Source organism: Lagenorhynchus albirostris, chromosome 9 (genome assembly GCF_949774975.1).
Source record: "Lagenorhynchus albirostris chromosome 9, mLagAlb1.1, whole genome shotgun sequence".
In the NCBI taxonomy this organism is placed as follows: Eukaryota; Metazoa; Chordata; class Mammalia; order Artiodactyla; family Delphinidae; genus Lagenorhynchus; species Lagenorhynchus albirostris.
In genome coordinates this window covers 51,609,560-51,626,060 of record NC_083103.1, presented here as the reverse complement: position 1 = coordinate 51,626,060, position 16,501 = coordinate 51,609,560, and the positions used below count along the sequence as shown (strand labels likewise).

Sequence of the window (16,501 nt, the reverse complement as noted above, 5' to 3'; positions counted from 1 at the left end):
TGATGGATGCACAATTCTGGATATACTGAAAACCACTGAATTGAACACTTTCAAAGGGTGAATTTTATAATATGTGAATTAAATCTCAATTTTTAAATAAAGTAAGATTAGTTGCAGTGTGGAATCTGAAACCACATTGGATTAACTTTTTTAAAAAAAACTCTGTTACATTAAAATCATTGGTCTATTAAAAAAAAATTAAAAGAGAATGGGAGGAGGGGAATTGATGATAGTAAGTACAGACAACTCTTTCAGGGAGTTTAACTGTAAAGGAAAGGAGACTTTCCCAGGCTGTCCCAGATAGGAGAGCTCTATCAAGGCAAAGACTGTGTTTTACTCATCTGTCTGTCACGCATGCCTGGCCCAGGGTTTGGTAAAGTGGGCATCAGTAAATATCAAATGAATGAATGAGTGAATAAATGCATGTGTGAGAAAAATGACAAAGAGTTTAAATAGTCCCCATATAGGAGGGTCTTTTCTTTACATCAACCCTGGTAATCGTGAGACAAGGAATATCACAGCCAGATTATCCTCACATGTAAGGAAAATGTAAGATGTCCAGCCAGGAGTTCACAAACTAGTGGAGGAAACAAGAGCATAAATAAAAATAAAACAGCCTTTAAAAAGCAGTCTGAGGGCTTCCTCATGGCGCAGCAGTTGGGAATCCGCCTGCCAATGCAGGGGACACGGGTTTGATCCCTGGTCCAGGAAGATCCCACATGCCGTGGAGCAGCTAAGCCTGTGCACCACAACTACTGAGCATGAGCTGTAGAGCCCACGAGCCACAACTACTGAGCCCACGAGCCACAGCTGCTGAGGCCTGCGTGCCTAGAGCCCGTGCTCGGCAACAAGAGAAGCCACGACAATGAGAAGCCTGTGCACTGAAACGAAGAGTAGCCCCCGCTTGCCACAACTAGAGAAAGCCCACGCGCAGCAACAAAAACCCAATGCAGGCAAAAATTAATTAATTAATTAAATGTTTTTTAAAAATTAAAAAAAGCAGTCTGATAATGTAGTCTGTAAAATGGGGATAATAATAGTACCTACCTCATAAGATTGTGATGTTTAAACGAGAAAATGCATGTACCTTGCTTAGTACAGTGTTCAAATACATAGAAAATAATAAATTATATGCATACGATAAATTTTACAAATTTATTTATACTGCTTTTTTCCAAAAGGATTTGTGGCAACAAGTGTGCTATTTTTCTCTTTGCTTCTACAGATCCCAATATATAGTACCTTTTCCTTCCCTGCCTCTGATATGTATGGTGCATTCCCTGGCTGCATTGCAGGACAGACTCCAGAACAACTTGTTCACACCTCATCAAAGGAGGTTGATTTCTCCTCTCCTGGGAGGTGAGTGATTTCTTTATGATAGAAGGAAATGGGGTCAAGAGTGGAAGTGTGCCAACTAGCTTGTCATTTCTCTCTTTCCTTTATTAGAGGAAGAAATGAGAGACAGGGAAAGACAATTGACCTTCTTTCATAACCCCTGGGAACCCCAAGATCCTATGAAAAGAATTTTTATAAGATAGAAACTAGGGACTTCCCTGGTGGTCCAGTGGTTAAGAATCTGCCTTCCAATGCAGGGGACACAGGCTCGATCCGTGGTCGGGGAACTAAGATCCCACGTGCTGCAGAGCAACTGAGCCTGCACGCCAAAACTAGAGAGCCTGTGTGCCGCAATGAAAGATCCCGCATGCTGCAAATAAGACCCATCACAGCCAAAAATAAATAAATAAATATTTTTTTAGGAAAAAAAAAAGGGAAGTTTTACTGCTATCAAAAGGGTAGCTTCGGGCTTCCATGGTGGCGCAGTGGTTGAGAGTCCGCCTGCCAATGCAGGGTACACGGGTTCGTGCCCCGGTCCAGGAAGATCCCACATGCCGCAGAGCGGCTGGGCCCATGAGCCATGGCCACTGAGCCTGCACGTCCGGAGCCTGTGCTCCGCAACGGGAGAGGCCACAGCGGGGAGAGGCCCGCGTACCGCAAAAAAAAAAAAAAAAGGGTAGCTTCAGTGCAAGGGACTCTTTTCTCTTTTCCTCAGAGGCCTTAACCTTCATCCGTAAAATCAGTCATCAGCTGTGTGAGAAACATATCATGACCCTTCCCCTCCCAAACCTACATGCCAGGTTATTTTGTGAAAAGCAGTTGGCCCACCCTTTTCACCTAGCCAACTGTGGATATGCAAATGGATATCAGGACTAGAGCATATTCCATCCTGTCAAAGGGTAGAATCTAAGACTAAGATTGCTTCTTTCCACCCCATTCCCCTCAGGCCCTAGTGTCATTTGGCATTCCCCTGCCTCCATCAGTCTTTTCCTTGTCTCTCTCTCTACCTCAGGGAGAAGGCAAGGGATCTTATACAAGCTACTCCTACAGCAGCAGTTACTGAGTAGACCCTTTATTCCAAGAAAGATACTCTAATACTGCTTAGCCACTCAAAGACCCATTTCAGTGCTATGTAGCTTTCCTACCACATGAAGAGAGCCTCTGCCCTCTGCATGAAGGGATCCCATGTGTATGTGAAATCCTAGATCCCAATATCTATTTTATAGGTGTTACGTTGACCATAGCCAATCAGTGAGACAATCAAAGGAATATCAGAATAATTATGCTGAGAGAATAATTATGCTGAGAGAGACAAGCTAGACAAAGAGTACATTGTATATGATTCCATTTATATAAAATTCTAGAAAATGTGTACTAATCTATAGTGACAGAAAGAAAATCAGTGGTTGCCTAGGGATAAGGCAGGATGAATGGAGCGGGAAAGAGGGAGGAATTACAAAGGACAGGAGGAAACTTTTAGGGGTGATGGATATGTTCATTATCTTAATGTGTGTGGTAATGGTTTCCTTAGAGGTACATATATGTTAAAATACATATTGTACACTTTAAATATGTGAAGTTTATTATATACCAGTTATACTTTAATAAAGCAGTGGTTCTCAAACATTTCCACTTCAGAACCCCCTTATACTCTTAAAAATTATTGATGACCTCAAAGAGGTTTGTTTCTGTAGGTTATAGCTATCAGTTTTTACCATATTAGAAATTTAAATGGGGACACTTTTTAATTTCTTACAATTTTTTTAAATTTTTATTTTTATTGAAGTATAGTTGATTTACAATATCATGTTAGTTTCAGGTGTACAGCACAGTAATTCAGTGATTTTATATATATATATATTCCTTTTCAGATTCTTTTCCCTTATAGGTTATTACAAAATATTGAGTATAGTTCCCTGTGCTATACAGTAGGTCCCTGTTGGTTATCTTTTTTTTTTTAATTTTTTAATTTTTTCGGCCGTGCTGTGCAGCATGCAAGATCTGTCTCCCAACCAGGAATCAAACCTGTGCCCCCTGCATTGGAAGCACAGAGTCCTAACTGCTGGACCACCAGGGAATTCCCAGTGATCTGTTTTATATATAGTAGTGTGTATATGTTAATCCCAACCTTCTAATTTATCCCTCCCTGCAACACACCCCCAAACTGAGAAACTTTTAAAATATAATATACAAAATCAGTTGTGTTTCTGTACATCAGCAATGAATAATCCAAAAAGAAATTGAAAAGATGATTCCATTTACAATAGCATCAAAAAGAATAAAATACTTAAGAATAAATTTAACCAAAAAAGTACAGAACGTTTTCTCTGAAAACTATAAACCATTGTTGAAATAAATTAAAGAAGTTATAAATAAATGGAAAGATATCCCATGTTCATGGATTGGAAGACTTAATATTGTTAAGATCAGTTCCCCAAATTGATCTGTAGATTCAACATACTCCCTATATCACAGTCCCTGCTGGATTCCTTATGGAAATGGGCAAGCTAGTCCTAAAATTCATATGGAAATTTAAGGGACACAGAATAGGCAAAACAATCTTGAAAAGGAAGAAAAACATTCCCAATTTCAAAACTTACTACAAAGCTACAGTAAACAATACAGCACTGGTATAAGGATAGAAATAAAGATCAACAGAATAGAATTGAGAATCCAGAAATAAACCCATGTGCCAAGGATGCCAAGATGTCAAACATGCCAAGATGGTTTAATAATAAGAATAGTCTTTTTTCAAGAAATGTCTTGGAACAACTGGATATCCACAAGCAGAAGACTGAAGTGGGACCCCCTTCCTCAGACCATATACAAAACTAACTCCAAATGGGTCCTATATCTAAATATAAGAGCTAAAACTATAAAAACTCTTAGAAGAAAACATAGTAAATTTTTATAACCTTCGATTAGGCAATGATTCCTTAGATATGACACCAGAAGTACAAGCAACAAAGGAAAATATAAATTGGATTCATCAAAATTTAAAACTTTCCTTCTACAAACGATACCAAGAAAGTGAAAAGACAACCCACAGAATGTGAGAAAATATTTGCAAATCACAGATCTGATAAGAGACTTGTATCCAGAATATATAAAGAGTTCTTACAACTTAATAATATAAAGCAAATAACTCAATTAAAAATAAGCAAATGGGCTTCCCTGGTGGCGCAGTGGTTGAGAGTCCGCCTGCCAATGCAGGGGACACGGGTTCGTGCCCCGGTCCGGGAAGACCCCACATGCCGCAGAGCCACTAGGCCTGTGAGCCATGGCTGCTGAGCCTGCGTGTCCGGAGCCTGTGCTCCGCAACAGGAGAGGCCACAGCGGGGAGAGGCCCGCGTACCACAAAAAAAAAAAAAAAAGCAAATGGGGCTTCCCTGGTGGCAGAGTGGTTGAGAGTCCGCCTGCCAATGCAGGGGACGCGGGTTCGTGCCCCGGTCCGGGAAGATCCCACATGCTGCGGAGCAGCTGGGCCCGTGAGCCATGGCCACTGAGCCTGCGCGTCCAGAGCCTGTGCTCCGCAACGGGAGAGGCCACAACAGTGAGAGGCCCACGTACTGCAAAAAAATAAAAAAAATAAGCAAATGATCTGAATAGATATATCTCTAAAGAAGATATACAAATGGCCAATAAGCACATGAAAGGTGTTTGATGTCATTAGCCATCAGGGAAATATAAATGAAAACTATAATGACATACCATTTCACATCCACTAGGATGGCTGTAATCAAAAAGAAAAATTATCACAAGTGTTGGGGAGGATATGGAGAAATTAGAATCCTCATACATGGCTTGTGGGAATGTAGAATGGTGCAGCTGTTTTGAAAAACAGTCTGGCAGTTCCTTAAAAGGTTAAACATAGAGTAACCATATGATCCAGTACTTTCACTCCTATATATATACCCAAGAGAAATGAAAACATATGTCCACACAAAAACTTGTACATGATTGTTTGTAGCAGCATTATTCCTAATAACCAAAAATTAGAAACAACCCAAATGTCTATCAACTGATAAGTAGATAAACAAAATGTGATATATCTATACAATGGAAAATTATTCAGCCATGAAAAGGAATGAAGTACTGATATATGCTACCACATAGATTAAGCTTGAAAACATTATGCTAAATGGAAGAAGCTAGTCACAAAACATCACATATGTATGATCCCATTAATATAAAATATCTGGAATAGGCAAATCTGTAGAGACAGGAAGTGGATTAGCAGTTGCGTAGGGCTGGGAGGTTTGGGTGGAGGGTCAGGGGAGAGGAGGAAGTATGGAGTAATGGCTGTTAGGGGTAGGATTTCTTTTTAGAGTGATGAAAATATTCTAAAATTGATTGTGCTGATGGTTGCACAGCTCTGAATATATTAAAATCCATTGAATTGTACACTTCAAATGGGTGAATTCTTTGGTATGTGAATTATATCTCAATGAAGCTGTTATTTAAAAAGAAGAAGGGACTTTCCTGATGGTCCAGTGGTTAAGAATCAGCCTTCCAATGCAGGGGACGCAGGTTTGATCCCTGGTTGGAGAACTAAGATCCCACATGCCGCGGGACAATTGAGCCCGCACACCACGACTAGAGAGCCCATGTGCCACAACTACAGAGCCCATGCACTCTGGAGCCCACACGCGCCACAGCTAAAGAGAAGCCTGTGCACCGCAATGAAGAGCCCGTGTGCCACAACGAAAGATCCCACGTGCCACAACTAAGACCCAACTAAGCCAAAAATAAATTAATTAATTCTTAAATAAATAAATATTAATTAATTAAAAACAAAAAGAAGATGATTATTGCTGGGATCAAGTTCTTGAATACCATGCTAAGGAACTTGAAATTTGTTCTAAAGATAAAAAAAGAGAAGCCAAAGCTAGAAAGGAATGATAGTAATTGAATAGGTTAGTATATGTTGAATGCTTAGAACAGTGCTTGGCACATAATAAGGACTCCATAAATGTTGTTATTGTTATTTCAGTTCTGTGTTTTTAAAAAATCACTGAGGCTATAATGTAGAGAATTTATAAAAGGGGAATGAATAAGACTGAAGACAGAATTTTCAGGAGATGATTATAATCCAAGCAATTGAGTCGATGAAGCCAGAACTGTGGTAGTGGGGATGGATTTGCGGTACCATGTCAGGAGGGTGATTTGTTTGTTGTCACGAATTTATTGTTTGTTTTCTCATTGGTTGGGAATTTATTTTGCCCCCATTTATTCCTGATAGAAGCAGTACCACAAGAAGCAAGGCATCACGCCATGAAGAGCATGTGCAGAACATCCGCCGATTCCATGAATCCCTGCAGCAGGGAGAGGCAATCTTGCCAAGTGATGACAAACTGACCACATCACCCTTTTCCTCCCATACTTCCATTCTGACTTCCCTCAGGTGAGGCTCTCTGCTGAGTAAAGACACAGGGAACCATAGTGGAGCGCAGGGTGAAGGGGCAAAGGCAACCTGCAGTACTGCTTTCTATCAGCTACCACCGCTCCGGGATGTTTAGCAAGGGCTTTCGTGTATGTTAGCTTCGAAGTGGACCTGGAGCCTCACAGGATTCCTCACAGATGAATCTGTCTCAGCTTGGGGCCTTCCAGTCCTTCAGGGGGCTATATTTCTGGTCCATCTATAAATATAGAAACTTTAGATTGGTCATCAAACTTAATAATAACCACCCTCACATCTACTGTACAATTTATGAAGCCTGATCCTGCCTGCTGTCTCACTGTCTTTATCCTCACAGCCACTGGATTCTTCCAGACCAGCATCTGTCCTGTTAATGCTTCCCTATCTCTTTCTTAGTTTAGTCAGCATCTAAGCCAGAAAAGCACTGTGAGAATTGAAAGGACCATTAGAGATCATTTGGATCAGCCCCTGGATTACCTAGTAAGAAGTGTGGTGCAATGGAAAGGACTTGGCTCCAGAGTCAGATAGACTTGATTTCCAATCCTGGCTCTGCCATTCCCAGCAGAGGAGACAGCCATGTTGCCATTATAATTATAACCATGTATGATAAGAGTTCCAGGTTTCCTGGCCAAGGATACATGGAGGAATGAGTAAGATAAGGTACATGGAAAGATATAAAGAAGTCACATTTGAACTGGTCTTTAAAGGAATAAGTCAACAAATATGAAGGGCATTCTGTGCAGAAAAAAAATGTGCTAAGGCCAGGAGCATGAAACAATAAGCCCAGTTTGGGGAGATACCAGCAGTGCAGTTAGGGTGAGGCTGAGCATAAGATGTAGGGAGCAGGGCAAGCTGTGTGGGAGTCAGTTCTTGAAGGGCCTTGAATGTCAGGCCAAGAGTTTGCACTTTTACAACAGTGATTCTCAAATGGAAAGTGATGGGGTCGGGAGGAAGAGAATGTGTAAAGTTTGAGGAAGCAAATATAAAAAAGGATTTTATTTTTTGAAAAAACTAATCTATTATTTTATTTGATTTCATAAAACAAGCTCAGAATGAAAGATTGGCAAATCTTTTTTGGTGGGACATGGGTTAGAAAGGACTGAGCAGTCATGCTATAGACTGGGAAATTGCTCAAACTTATAAGAAAGTAATATGTTCAGATTCTCATTCTAGGAAGATGCTGGAGATTGGAGGCTAAGTAAAACCATCAACAGTGTGGCTGCATTTTATTGGTCCATTCAATTGACATACTTTAGCACCCACTGAGGAAGGAGAGAAAGAAACTCTCCCTCACCCTAGAGCAGTTTCTCTCAGCCTCAGCACTGTTGACATTTGGGCCAGATATTTTGCCTGTGGGGGCCTGTCCTGTGCATCGTAGGATATTTAGCAGCATCCCTGGTCTCTATCCACTAAATATTAGTAGCACCCCTCTCCCAGCTGTGACAACCAAAAATGTCTCCATACATTGCTGAATATCCCCTTGGAGCTAAAACCATCAGGCTAAAAACCACTGCCCTGGAGGAGTGGTTCTCAAAATTTAGTGTGTGTCAGAATCACATGAAGAGCTTATTAAAACAGTTATTGCTGGGACTTACCCATACAGTTCTTGATTCAGTAGGTCTAGGATAGGGCCTGAGAATTTGCATTTCTGACAACTTCTCAGGTGATGCTGATGCTGCCAGTCCTAGCGCCAGGTTTTGAGAACCACTGCCGTAGACAAATTCTCTACGAAACTGAGATGAAACAAGATAATGTCAATTTTGCATTACTTCCTTGGGTTCATGGAGCCCTAAAGCAGTGTTTCATTTGAGTCACAGCAATCCTGTGAGGCCTGCAGGGCAAGTATTACCAAACTTTTCCCACAAATGAGGAATTTGCAGCTAGGTGTTAATAGGTTCTATACCCAGAACCTCTGACAAGGCCAGTTGGGTTTGCATATTTTCTAAAGTTTCACCAAGTTGACATTTGTCTGCATGTTCCTGCTACAGGTATTTATCTATGTGGCATAAACCCAGATATAGACACCTAAGTAAATCCACTATGATTTGATAGAGTTGTGGCTTCTAGTGATAGAATAAGGATCAGCTTTGTCCTCTCATTTAATTTACGTTTGACTCTAAGATATGCAGACTGTTCTTAACAAAAGGATAGAAAGACTTTCTGTTTACTTCACAGTTATTTAGTGACTGAGTTGTGCAAGCTGTGCCAGGCACACTGAGTATACTAGAGAAATAGAGAAGTTTGAGATGTTATCTTCTATTACCAGACGCGCATGGCCTAGTTAGGGAAACTAAACTAACACATAATGAGAAAACTAAGGGAAAATCTAAGGCAGAAGGTTAGATGCTAAGAGTGAAGAAGTTTAAGGGAGAGGTGGCCTAATGACTTGGGGCAATGGACTTTGAAAAGGAGAAATACAAGCTGCACCCCTGAATAGGACAGGGACAGAGCAGGGAGCAGCTTGAACTCGGGTTCTAGCCTGCAGGGGTGTGAGGCAGAAATGAAACCAGTTGGGACAGAGCCCATGTACTATAATGGAAAAAGCATAAGTCTTGGAGTTCCAATTTCTGAGTAGCTGCATGCTACTTCTTACCCTAGACAAATCACTTAAATTCTCTGACCCTCACATTCCTTATTTGTAAAACAGTAATTACTGATCTCATCTGGTTGGATGAGAATTAAACAAGGTAATGTGTTTGAAAGCATAAAACGTAAAATCCTATGCAAGTGAAGGTGGTAATAGTTGGTGTGATTTCTCCTCGGAGTAGTAAGAATGAATGGGCCCCAATTAAAGGTTTTTGAATAGAAGATTTTTGTAAAGCCCATTTATTCATGTCTATTTATCCATTCAGCATTCATTTATTTTGTGCCAAGCACTGTGCTGGGTGCAGTAGATATAAAGGAACCAGCACAGAGTTCACATCACATCAAGGGAAATTGATGTGAAACAAACAAATGATATGGTTGAAGAGTACAGAAAGACTAGAGCACAGAGGAGCGGCCCTTAAACCAACTTAGAGAGTCAGGGAAGGCTTGCTGGAAGAGGTCACTTGCTTGAAGGTCACTTGCTTGAACCATTCCATCAGGAATGGTTAAAAGGTAGCAGAGGTCAGTGCTAGTCCAGAGTAAGGGGAAGTGAGGACTGGAATGATGATAAGAATGGTTCCCTATAAGGAGGTAGGACTTGCTGGACATCAGAAGAGGAATCCCATTAGCCAGATAGAGGGGGAAAATGTTGTCCCCGGCAGTGCGATTGTAGTCAGAGAGGTGAAGGATGAATTGGTGGATTGGAGAGAGAGGGGCCCTGCTGTTAATAGACCAAGTGAGAGATGCTAAGGTCCTAGCTCAAGCAATGGAAGGTCAGGGGAACATAGAAGATGCTCATAATCCCAGTGAATGACCCTTTTTTCTTCTCCCCTTCTTCTTTTGCAGGAGGAATCTGAGTGAGCTAGATCAGATCCAGCAGTACTTCAGCCAGAAGCTCACCAAGCCTTTACTTCCCCTCAGTCCTCAGACCCATACTGCCATCTCGCAGTGCCAAGAGAGTCAGGGGGACCATCTTCGGCCAGGAGCCAGCAGCCTAGACCCCGAAAGCCATTGCATCCTGGAGAAATCCAATAACCTGGTGTTGCAAGTCAGCTCGTTAATCACGGGTATGGCTCAGGGCCGCTCTTGTTGAGGAGTTATGGTCATGGGTACTTATTCAAAAAGCATTTGAATGTGTGCCTTCAGACAAGTCTTTATGGCAAATAGAGACCAATAGCTTTCACCATCTTTCTTCCTTACTTATTTACTGTCTTCCTTTTGAAAGGAGAGACGTAGTAGCGTGGCACTGGGACATGTGCAATGGAAAGAACATGGGACTGAGAGGCAGGGGACCCAAGTCGAGTCCTTGGTGGGTTTGTGGCACGGACTTAACTGTTTGACTCTGAGCATACCCTTTCCCTTCTTGAGCTTCAGTTTCCCCAACCAGAAAAAGGGGAATGGATTAGATGAGTTCTTCAGTGGCAGTTCGTGAACTCGTGCCACTTTATTTTCAGAAAAACTCAGCTACAAACATATTTCAGATTTTAATTCTCAGAGGCCAGAAGACTACACTTTTAGCAAGCACCCCAGATGATTCTAGGTGTTGTTGGTCCATAGTCTACCCTTTGAAAAGCCCCCTTAAGTGGTGGTTCTCACTTTGACTGTATTGATATCATTCAGGGAGATTTTTTTTTTTCTTGGCCACACCGCGATCTTAGCTCCCCGACCAGGGATTGAACCCGGGCCCTCAGCAGTGAAAGCACAGAGTCCTAACCACTGGACTGCCAGGGAATTCCCGGGATCATTTTTCTCAAGCAGAATGTATAGATTCTACACAGGGATGAATAAGTTCAGTTTTTTCTCTTTAAAGGGAAAGCAAGCCACCATGGTTGATATTAGACACAAACCTTCCTGCCCTCTTCTCCCAGATACCTAACCTTTTGGTAGCCAGGACCACAGAAGTGTACTCTGTGTTTGGCTTCCACTTACTGTTTATTGAGCACCAACCGTGCCAGGCATTACTGTGTCACTAGTTCTGGCAGGATACAGTGGTGGACAAGACAGGCATTGTCTGTGCTTTCATCAAGCATGCATTCTATAGTCAACCAAAGAAGCTGCCCCCCAGAAAGAAAGCATAAGAGCAAAACAGAGGGAGGCTTGTCTGGGGTGGAGGTGAGAGTGGATAAGGAGAATCCCTTTAAAGGTCATATTAAAAGAGGAGAGTGAGGAGAATCAAAGGCTTGAAGCCGAAGGGCCTTGAAGGCAAGCTTAGTAGTTTAATCTTTATCCTGGAAGAAAAAGGGGAGTTCTAAGCAAGGGGATGACGGAAGGAGAACTGATTTTCACAAGGAGAGGATGAATTTTGAAAGGAGTTACTGAATGCCTATATATGTGCTACACAATGTATGCCCATTTATCTCATATATTTTTCACCGTAACGCTGTGAAAAAGGTGGTGTTTTATCACATTTTAAAGATAAACAGACTCAGGGTAGTTTGCTCGTAACCACAAAATTGACAAGTGACAGTAGAGATTTGAACCCAAGCCTGACTGGCTCCAAAGCCTGTGCTCTTTCCAGCACACCATGCCGCCTCCATTTTCTTCACAGATCTCCACAGCCTTATCATTTGGTTCATGGGTATTTCTTTGCTTTTATTTTCCAAATAAAATAGTTCTAATAGCTGTCATCAAATAGGTAAATAAGTGGATTCTCATTTTGGTTTTTAATATAGGTAATTACTGAAGTAAATGGAAGCATGAACATTCCTACCAGGACTCCCAGCTCCCAAGAATTCCTGAGCATGAGCAGATAGTCTCTGAAAGTGTTTCCACAGACGTAACCACAGCTATAAATGATTTTGGTCCTCTGATATTAGAATAAAATGCTAGAAATTGTACCGCCTTGAATATAGTTTCACTGACTCTTGGGGGCAAATTAACTATTATCTTTAAGGTTTGTTCAAAGGTCTGATTGCAAGACTACATCTGAAACTAGAAGCTAATGTGGGAAAGTTGAGTGGTCTGGGGCCCTACCTTGTAGTAAGAGTGATATCTGTTACTGTTTAGATCTGCAGACTATCACCCGGAACTCCCAAGGATCTTTGCGTTCTCACCAAGCGAGGAGTAGAAGCAGAGAAGTCACCACCCTCCCAGATGCTCAGGACATAGCCACGCAAGAACGAAGCACAACTCCAGACCTGCCATTGGCAAGAGCTCCAGATGAGGGCAGAAACTCCCCACCTCCCTCTACTCTTGAAGAGACTTCAGGTGGAAGAGGAATGCTTCACGAGGCCCTGGGGCACACGGTACCTACCACAAGAATGCAGAGCAGTGAGGACACCAGGGCAGGCCTGGCCTACAGTGATGAGGACTATGAAGAAGACATCATTGAGCCCAGGGCCCTCAATGAGGTCACCACCGTGACAGACAAAACTAGCCCTTGGTCCAGTTTCATGTCAGATGCAAGTGAGATCATCAGCCCTCAGCCTGATGAGGGGCAGAGGGAAGGCCCCTCTTGTCCTTCAGAGCCTTTCCCCAGAGAGGAGCTCAAGGTCAGAAGTAGCTTTCTGTCCAGCCCGGAAAGGACTGTTAACCCCCACTTGCATAGGCAGGGCTCTCCTAGCCAAAGTATTGTTCCTTGTGAGGACATGGCCTGTAAGGCCAGGATTGGAGAGCCTGCCTCAGCAGGCCCTCAGCTCAGCTCCCATGTGACACTCTCAGGAGCCCAACAGAGCAAAACCTGTGTTGGGTGGCACTCACCAAAGGCAGGCCAGGACCAGGAGCCCAAGCCAGAGGCCCAGGCTGAGAAGGAAGTGGCGTCTGATGAGCTAAGTGACTCTGCTGATAGCTCTGAGAAGCTCCCTCTACACCCAGCCTCCCAGAGCAGAAGGGAAAACCATAAGCAGCCACCCATCAACTGCCCTGACATCAGGCAGAAGCAGCAGACATCTGGGTCAGAGGTGTCCACGAAGCAGAGCATCCTTCTGTATCCTTTGGTGTTTCCCCCAGGTAGCCCCTTAAGCCATCTCTAGGCATTTTGGGTGCCGGTGCTTAGGCCAGCCGCATGAGCGTGAGCAGTGTCCCCCCTCATAGAATGCACTCAGGGGCATGGGGAGCCCCTTCCTGCTGAAGACTCACCTGTACTGATCAGGTGCTACGATTCTACCATTATCATCAGGCCTCTGAAGTATAATGCTTCGTACTGGGTTTAGATGTTGGTAGTACATTCATTAGCCTATCCTAGCCTGATTTATCTGATTAATCTCTGGGTATTTTATACCTGAAGGCAAAGTTCTGCATCTAAGGAATGAGACCATTAATCTCAGTTGAAATTTCAGGGGAGGGTATAGAGAAAGAAGAGTCCTACCACGGATTGAGCATTTACCGTGTGCCAGGCACTTTACGTACATTTTGCATTCGGCCACACAAGTCTTTAAAGTTGGTATCATTTCTATTTTGCATGTAATGAAACGGAGACTCAGGGTTTTAGTGACTTGCCTAATTAACTTTTTTTAAAGGCAAGTGATGGGTCCAAGGGGAGGGGAAAGTGGGCACTGTTGAAATGGTCTTACCCAAGCCCCCCCAGGATGGCAGTGTTGATGGGGAGAGGGGCATCTGACATTCCCCCTCTTCCTCCTTTGAAATGCAGATGGGCATGTTATGGGGAAAGGAAACCACTTGGGACCATCAGTAGCCCTCACATCTGTAGCCTAACCAGCTGATCACATCAGCTCACCTGATATCCCAACAATAAGCAGGGGTTATTGCAGGGCTGGTGGGTGAAGCAGGCTGCCTTTGTAGTGCTTTGCAGTCCTTTCTCCACTAGAAATCAGGGGGCCTGACTTCGACCTTTCGGACCCAGCTTTTACTACTTGTGTAACATCAAGCGTATAGTTTAACCTTTCTGAGCCTTGATTTCTTCACCTATAAGATGGAGGTAATAATCCCTTACCCACCAGACTGTACATTCCCAAGGAGGTCAAGGACCTTGTCTTTCTCCATGTCCCCAGACATGACACACAGAAAGGATCAGTAAATATAGATTGAAATGAGCTATCAGTTTCACAGGATTCTTGAGAAAATCAAATAAGTGGGAACATTTGTACGTACCACACAGATGTGATTCTTGATGCAAGGCAGAGAGAAACCTGAGGGTAGGGGGTATGGGCTCAGGAGAGGCTTAAAGCGTGAAATGGCGAGAGGCTGAGCACTGAAAGCAGAGTGCCTCGGTGTTCTTTCCTGGCCTCATTCTTCCTGGCTTCTGATGTTTCTGCCTCTGCAGTCGATTTAGTTGTGCTCAGAATTTATGGTCAGTGGAGGAGCAGTCACATGTGCCAGGTCCTAAGGGCACTGCTTTAATTCGGGCCTTCCCGACTACTCATTCTTTCAAAAAGTGAGTATTGCCAGGCCTGGTGCTGTGTAATGACGACAGAGATTTGAATCAGACCTTACCTCGAGAAGTTCCCGTTATGAGGTAGGAGACAGGTAATGACAGTAACAGTAAATAGGCAGTGATAAATAGCCTTTATTGTTCTAAGGCATGGACAAAATGCTAGAGAACAAGAGGTGGAAGCTGCCATAACTCTGGAGGTATCCCAGAAAGAGAGACAGTAGAGCTGGACCTCAAAGATGAATAGCCATTCTGTAGGCAGGGACAAGAACGTTCTAGTCACAGCGAACTGTGTGCGCAGAGGCGTAGCCACTTGAAGGAGCCTAGCCTGTGGGCAGAAGTCACTGTGGTTAGAGCCCCCAGATAAGAAGGATGGTGAGGGGTGAAGCTGGACTGGATCTGAAGGGGCCTTTTATATCTGGCTAAGGTACTTGGACTCTGTTTTGTTAGCAGATTAAACTTCAGTTTCCTTATCTTTAAATAAATAAGTAATAACAGTAGTTTTCTTGTGGGGTTGTTGTGAAAATTGAATTAACAATGTAAACTACCTAGCATAGTGCCTGGTGCGTAAATAGTGTTCAGTAAATGTTAAGCAAGCGTATGATTGGTCAGATTTACATATTAGAAAATTCTCCCAGTGCCTTGTAGAGGGTGGATTAGGTCAGTGGAGACCAGAAGCAAGGAGACCAGGTAGGAAACTTGCAGTAATAATGAAAGATGAAGAAAGTCTGACCTAAAGCATAGACTGTTTTATGATGAGGAAAAGGAGGAGGGATCTGATAGGGGCAGGGTGAGAAAGAGGAAAATAGAAGTATGACTGAGAGATTTCTGTCACAAGTTAGGTCATTTACTAGGTAGGAAATAGCAAATGAAGGCAGACAGTTTGGAGGGAAGAGGCAGATTTCTATTTTGCACATGTGCCTGTGAGACGTCCAGGAGGAAATGCAGGCCCGGAGTTCAGGATGAGATCAGCTATAAAGGTAGATATCTCTGGAAACAGACAAGAACAGCAAGGAGACAGGGAAAGGGAGAGCCACACACACAAGACAGAGCCCTGAGGATCACCAGTACATGAGGGCAGGGAGAGCAGACGCGCCCATGGCGGAGGTGGAGGAGGGCCGGCGAGAGAGATGGGCGCGGCAGGGTTTCGGGGAGTGGTGGTCAGCACCCTGATGCTTAAGACAAGTCCAGCACAATGTGGACTGACATGTATTTGCTGGCTTTAGCATTAGGAGGACAGTGCAGAGGTGGGGATGGAAAGCAGATTTCAGTAGGTGTGAGGGAACCAGTGGTGACTTTTCCCCCTCAACTGGGGAGACAGGAAGGGCTGACATTTACTGAGTACATGCTATGTGTCAGGCACCATTCTAAGCACTTTGTATATATAATGTCATTTAATTCTCAAAACAAAAGGTACAATTATTATATCCATCTTACAGGTGAAGGAACAGGCACAAAGTGTGAACTTTTGTGAAGGTACCATCTAATAAGTGACAGAGGTTACTGTTGGAGCAAGACCCTTAGAAAGACAGGTGGTGCTGGGCTGAGCAGGGGAGCTTGGTGTTTCAGCACACCCTGGGCACCTCACAGCCAAGCTGACTGTCAGGCTGAGTCCTCAACAGTCAGAGCGTGACAGCAAATAGGTCCTACCTCACCGGGGCCTCTGAGGAAGGCTGAAGTCAAAGGGCTCTTTCCCTTCAGGATCTCCAACTCCATCCCCACCTCTCTGTAGAAAAATCAGGGACTTGAGCCAAAGCAGGAAATGATGCATTTCATTCATTCAGTAGATATTTATTGAACATTTATTGTGTCTCGGGTACTATGCTAGGTGA

General features: G+C 43.3%; 1 protein-coding gene across 1 annotated transcript in view; it reads left to right on the top strand.

Moving 5' to 3' along the window:
- Positions 1 to 16,501, top strand: part of C2CD3 (C2 domain containing 3 centriole elongation regulator) — a 128,636-nt gene that overhangs the window by 95,280 nt on the left and 16,855 nt on the right. Inside the window, exons 28-31 of the mRNA XM_060159983.1 lie at positions 1,226 to 1,359; positions 6,578 to 6,739; positions 10,187 to 10,407; positions 12,347 to 13,265. Of these exons, the coding sequence (XP_060015966.1) occupies positions 1,226 to 1,359; positions 6,578 to 6,739; positions 10,187 to 10,407; positions 12,347 to 13,265 (1,436 nt within the window). The remainder of the gene's footprint in view (positions 1 to 1,225; positions 1,360 to 6,577; positions 6,740 to 10,186; positions 10,408 to 12,346; positions 13,266 to 16,501) is intronic.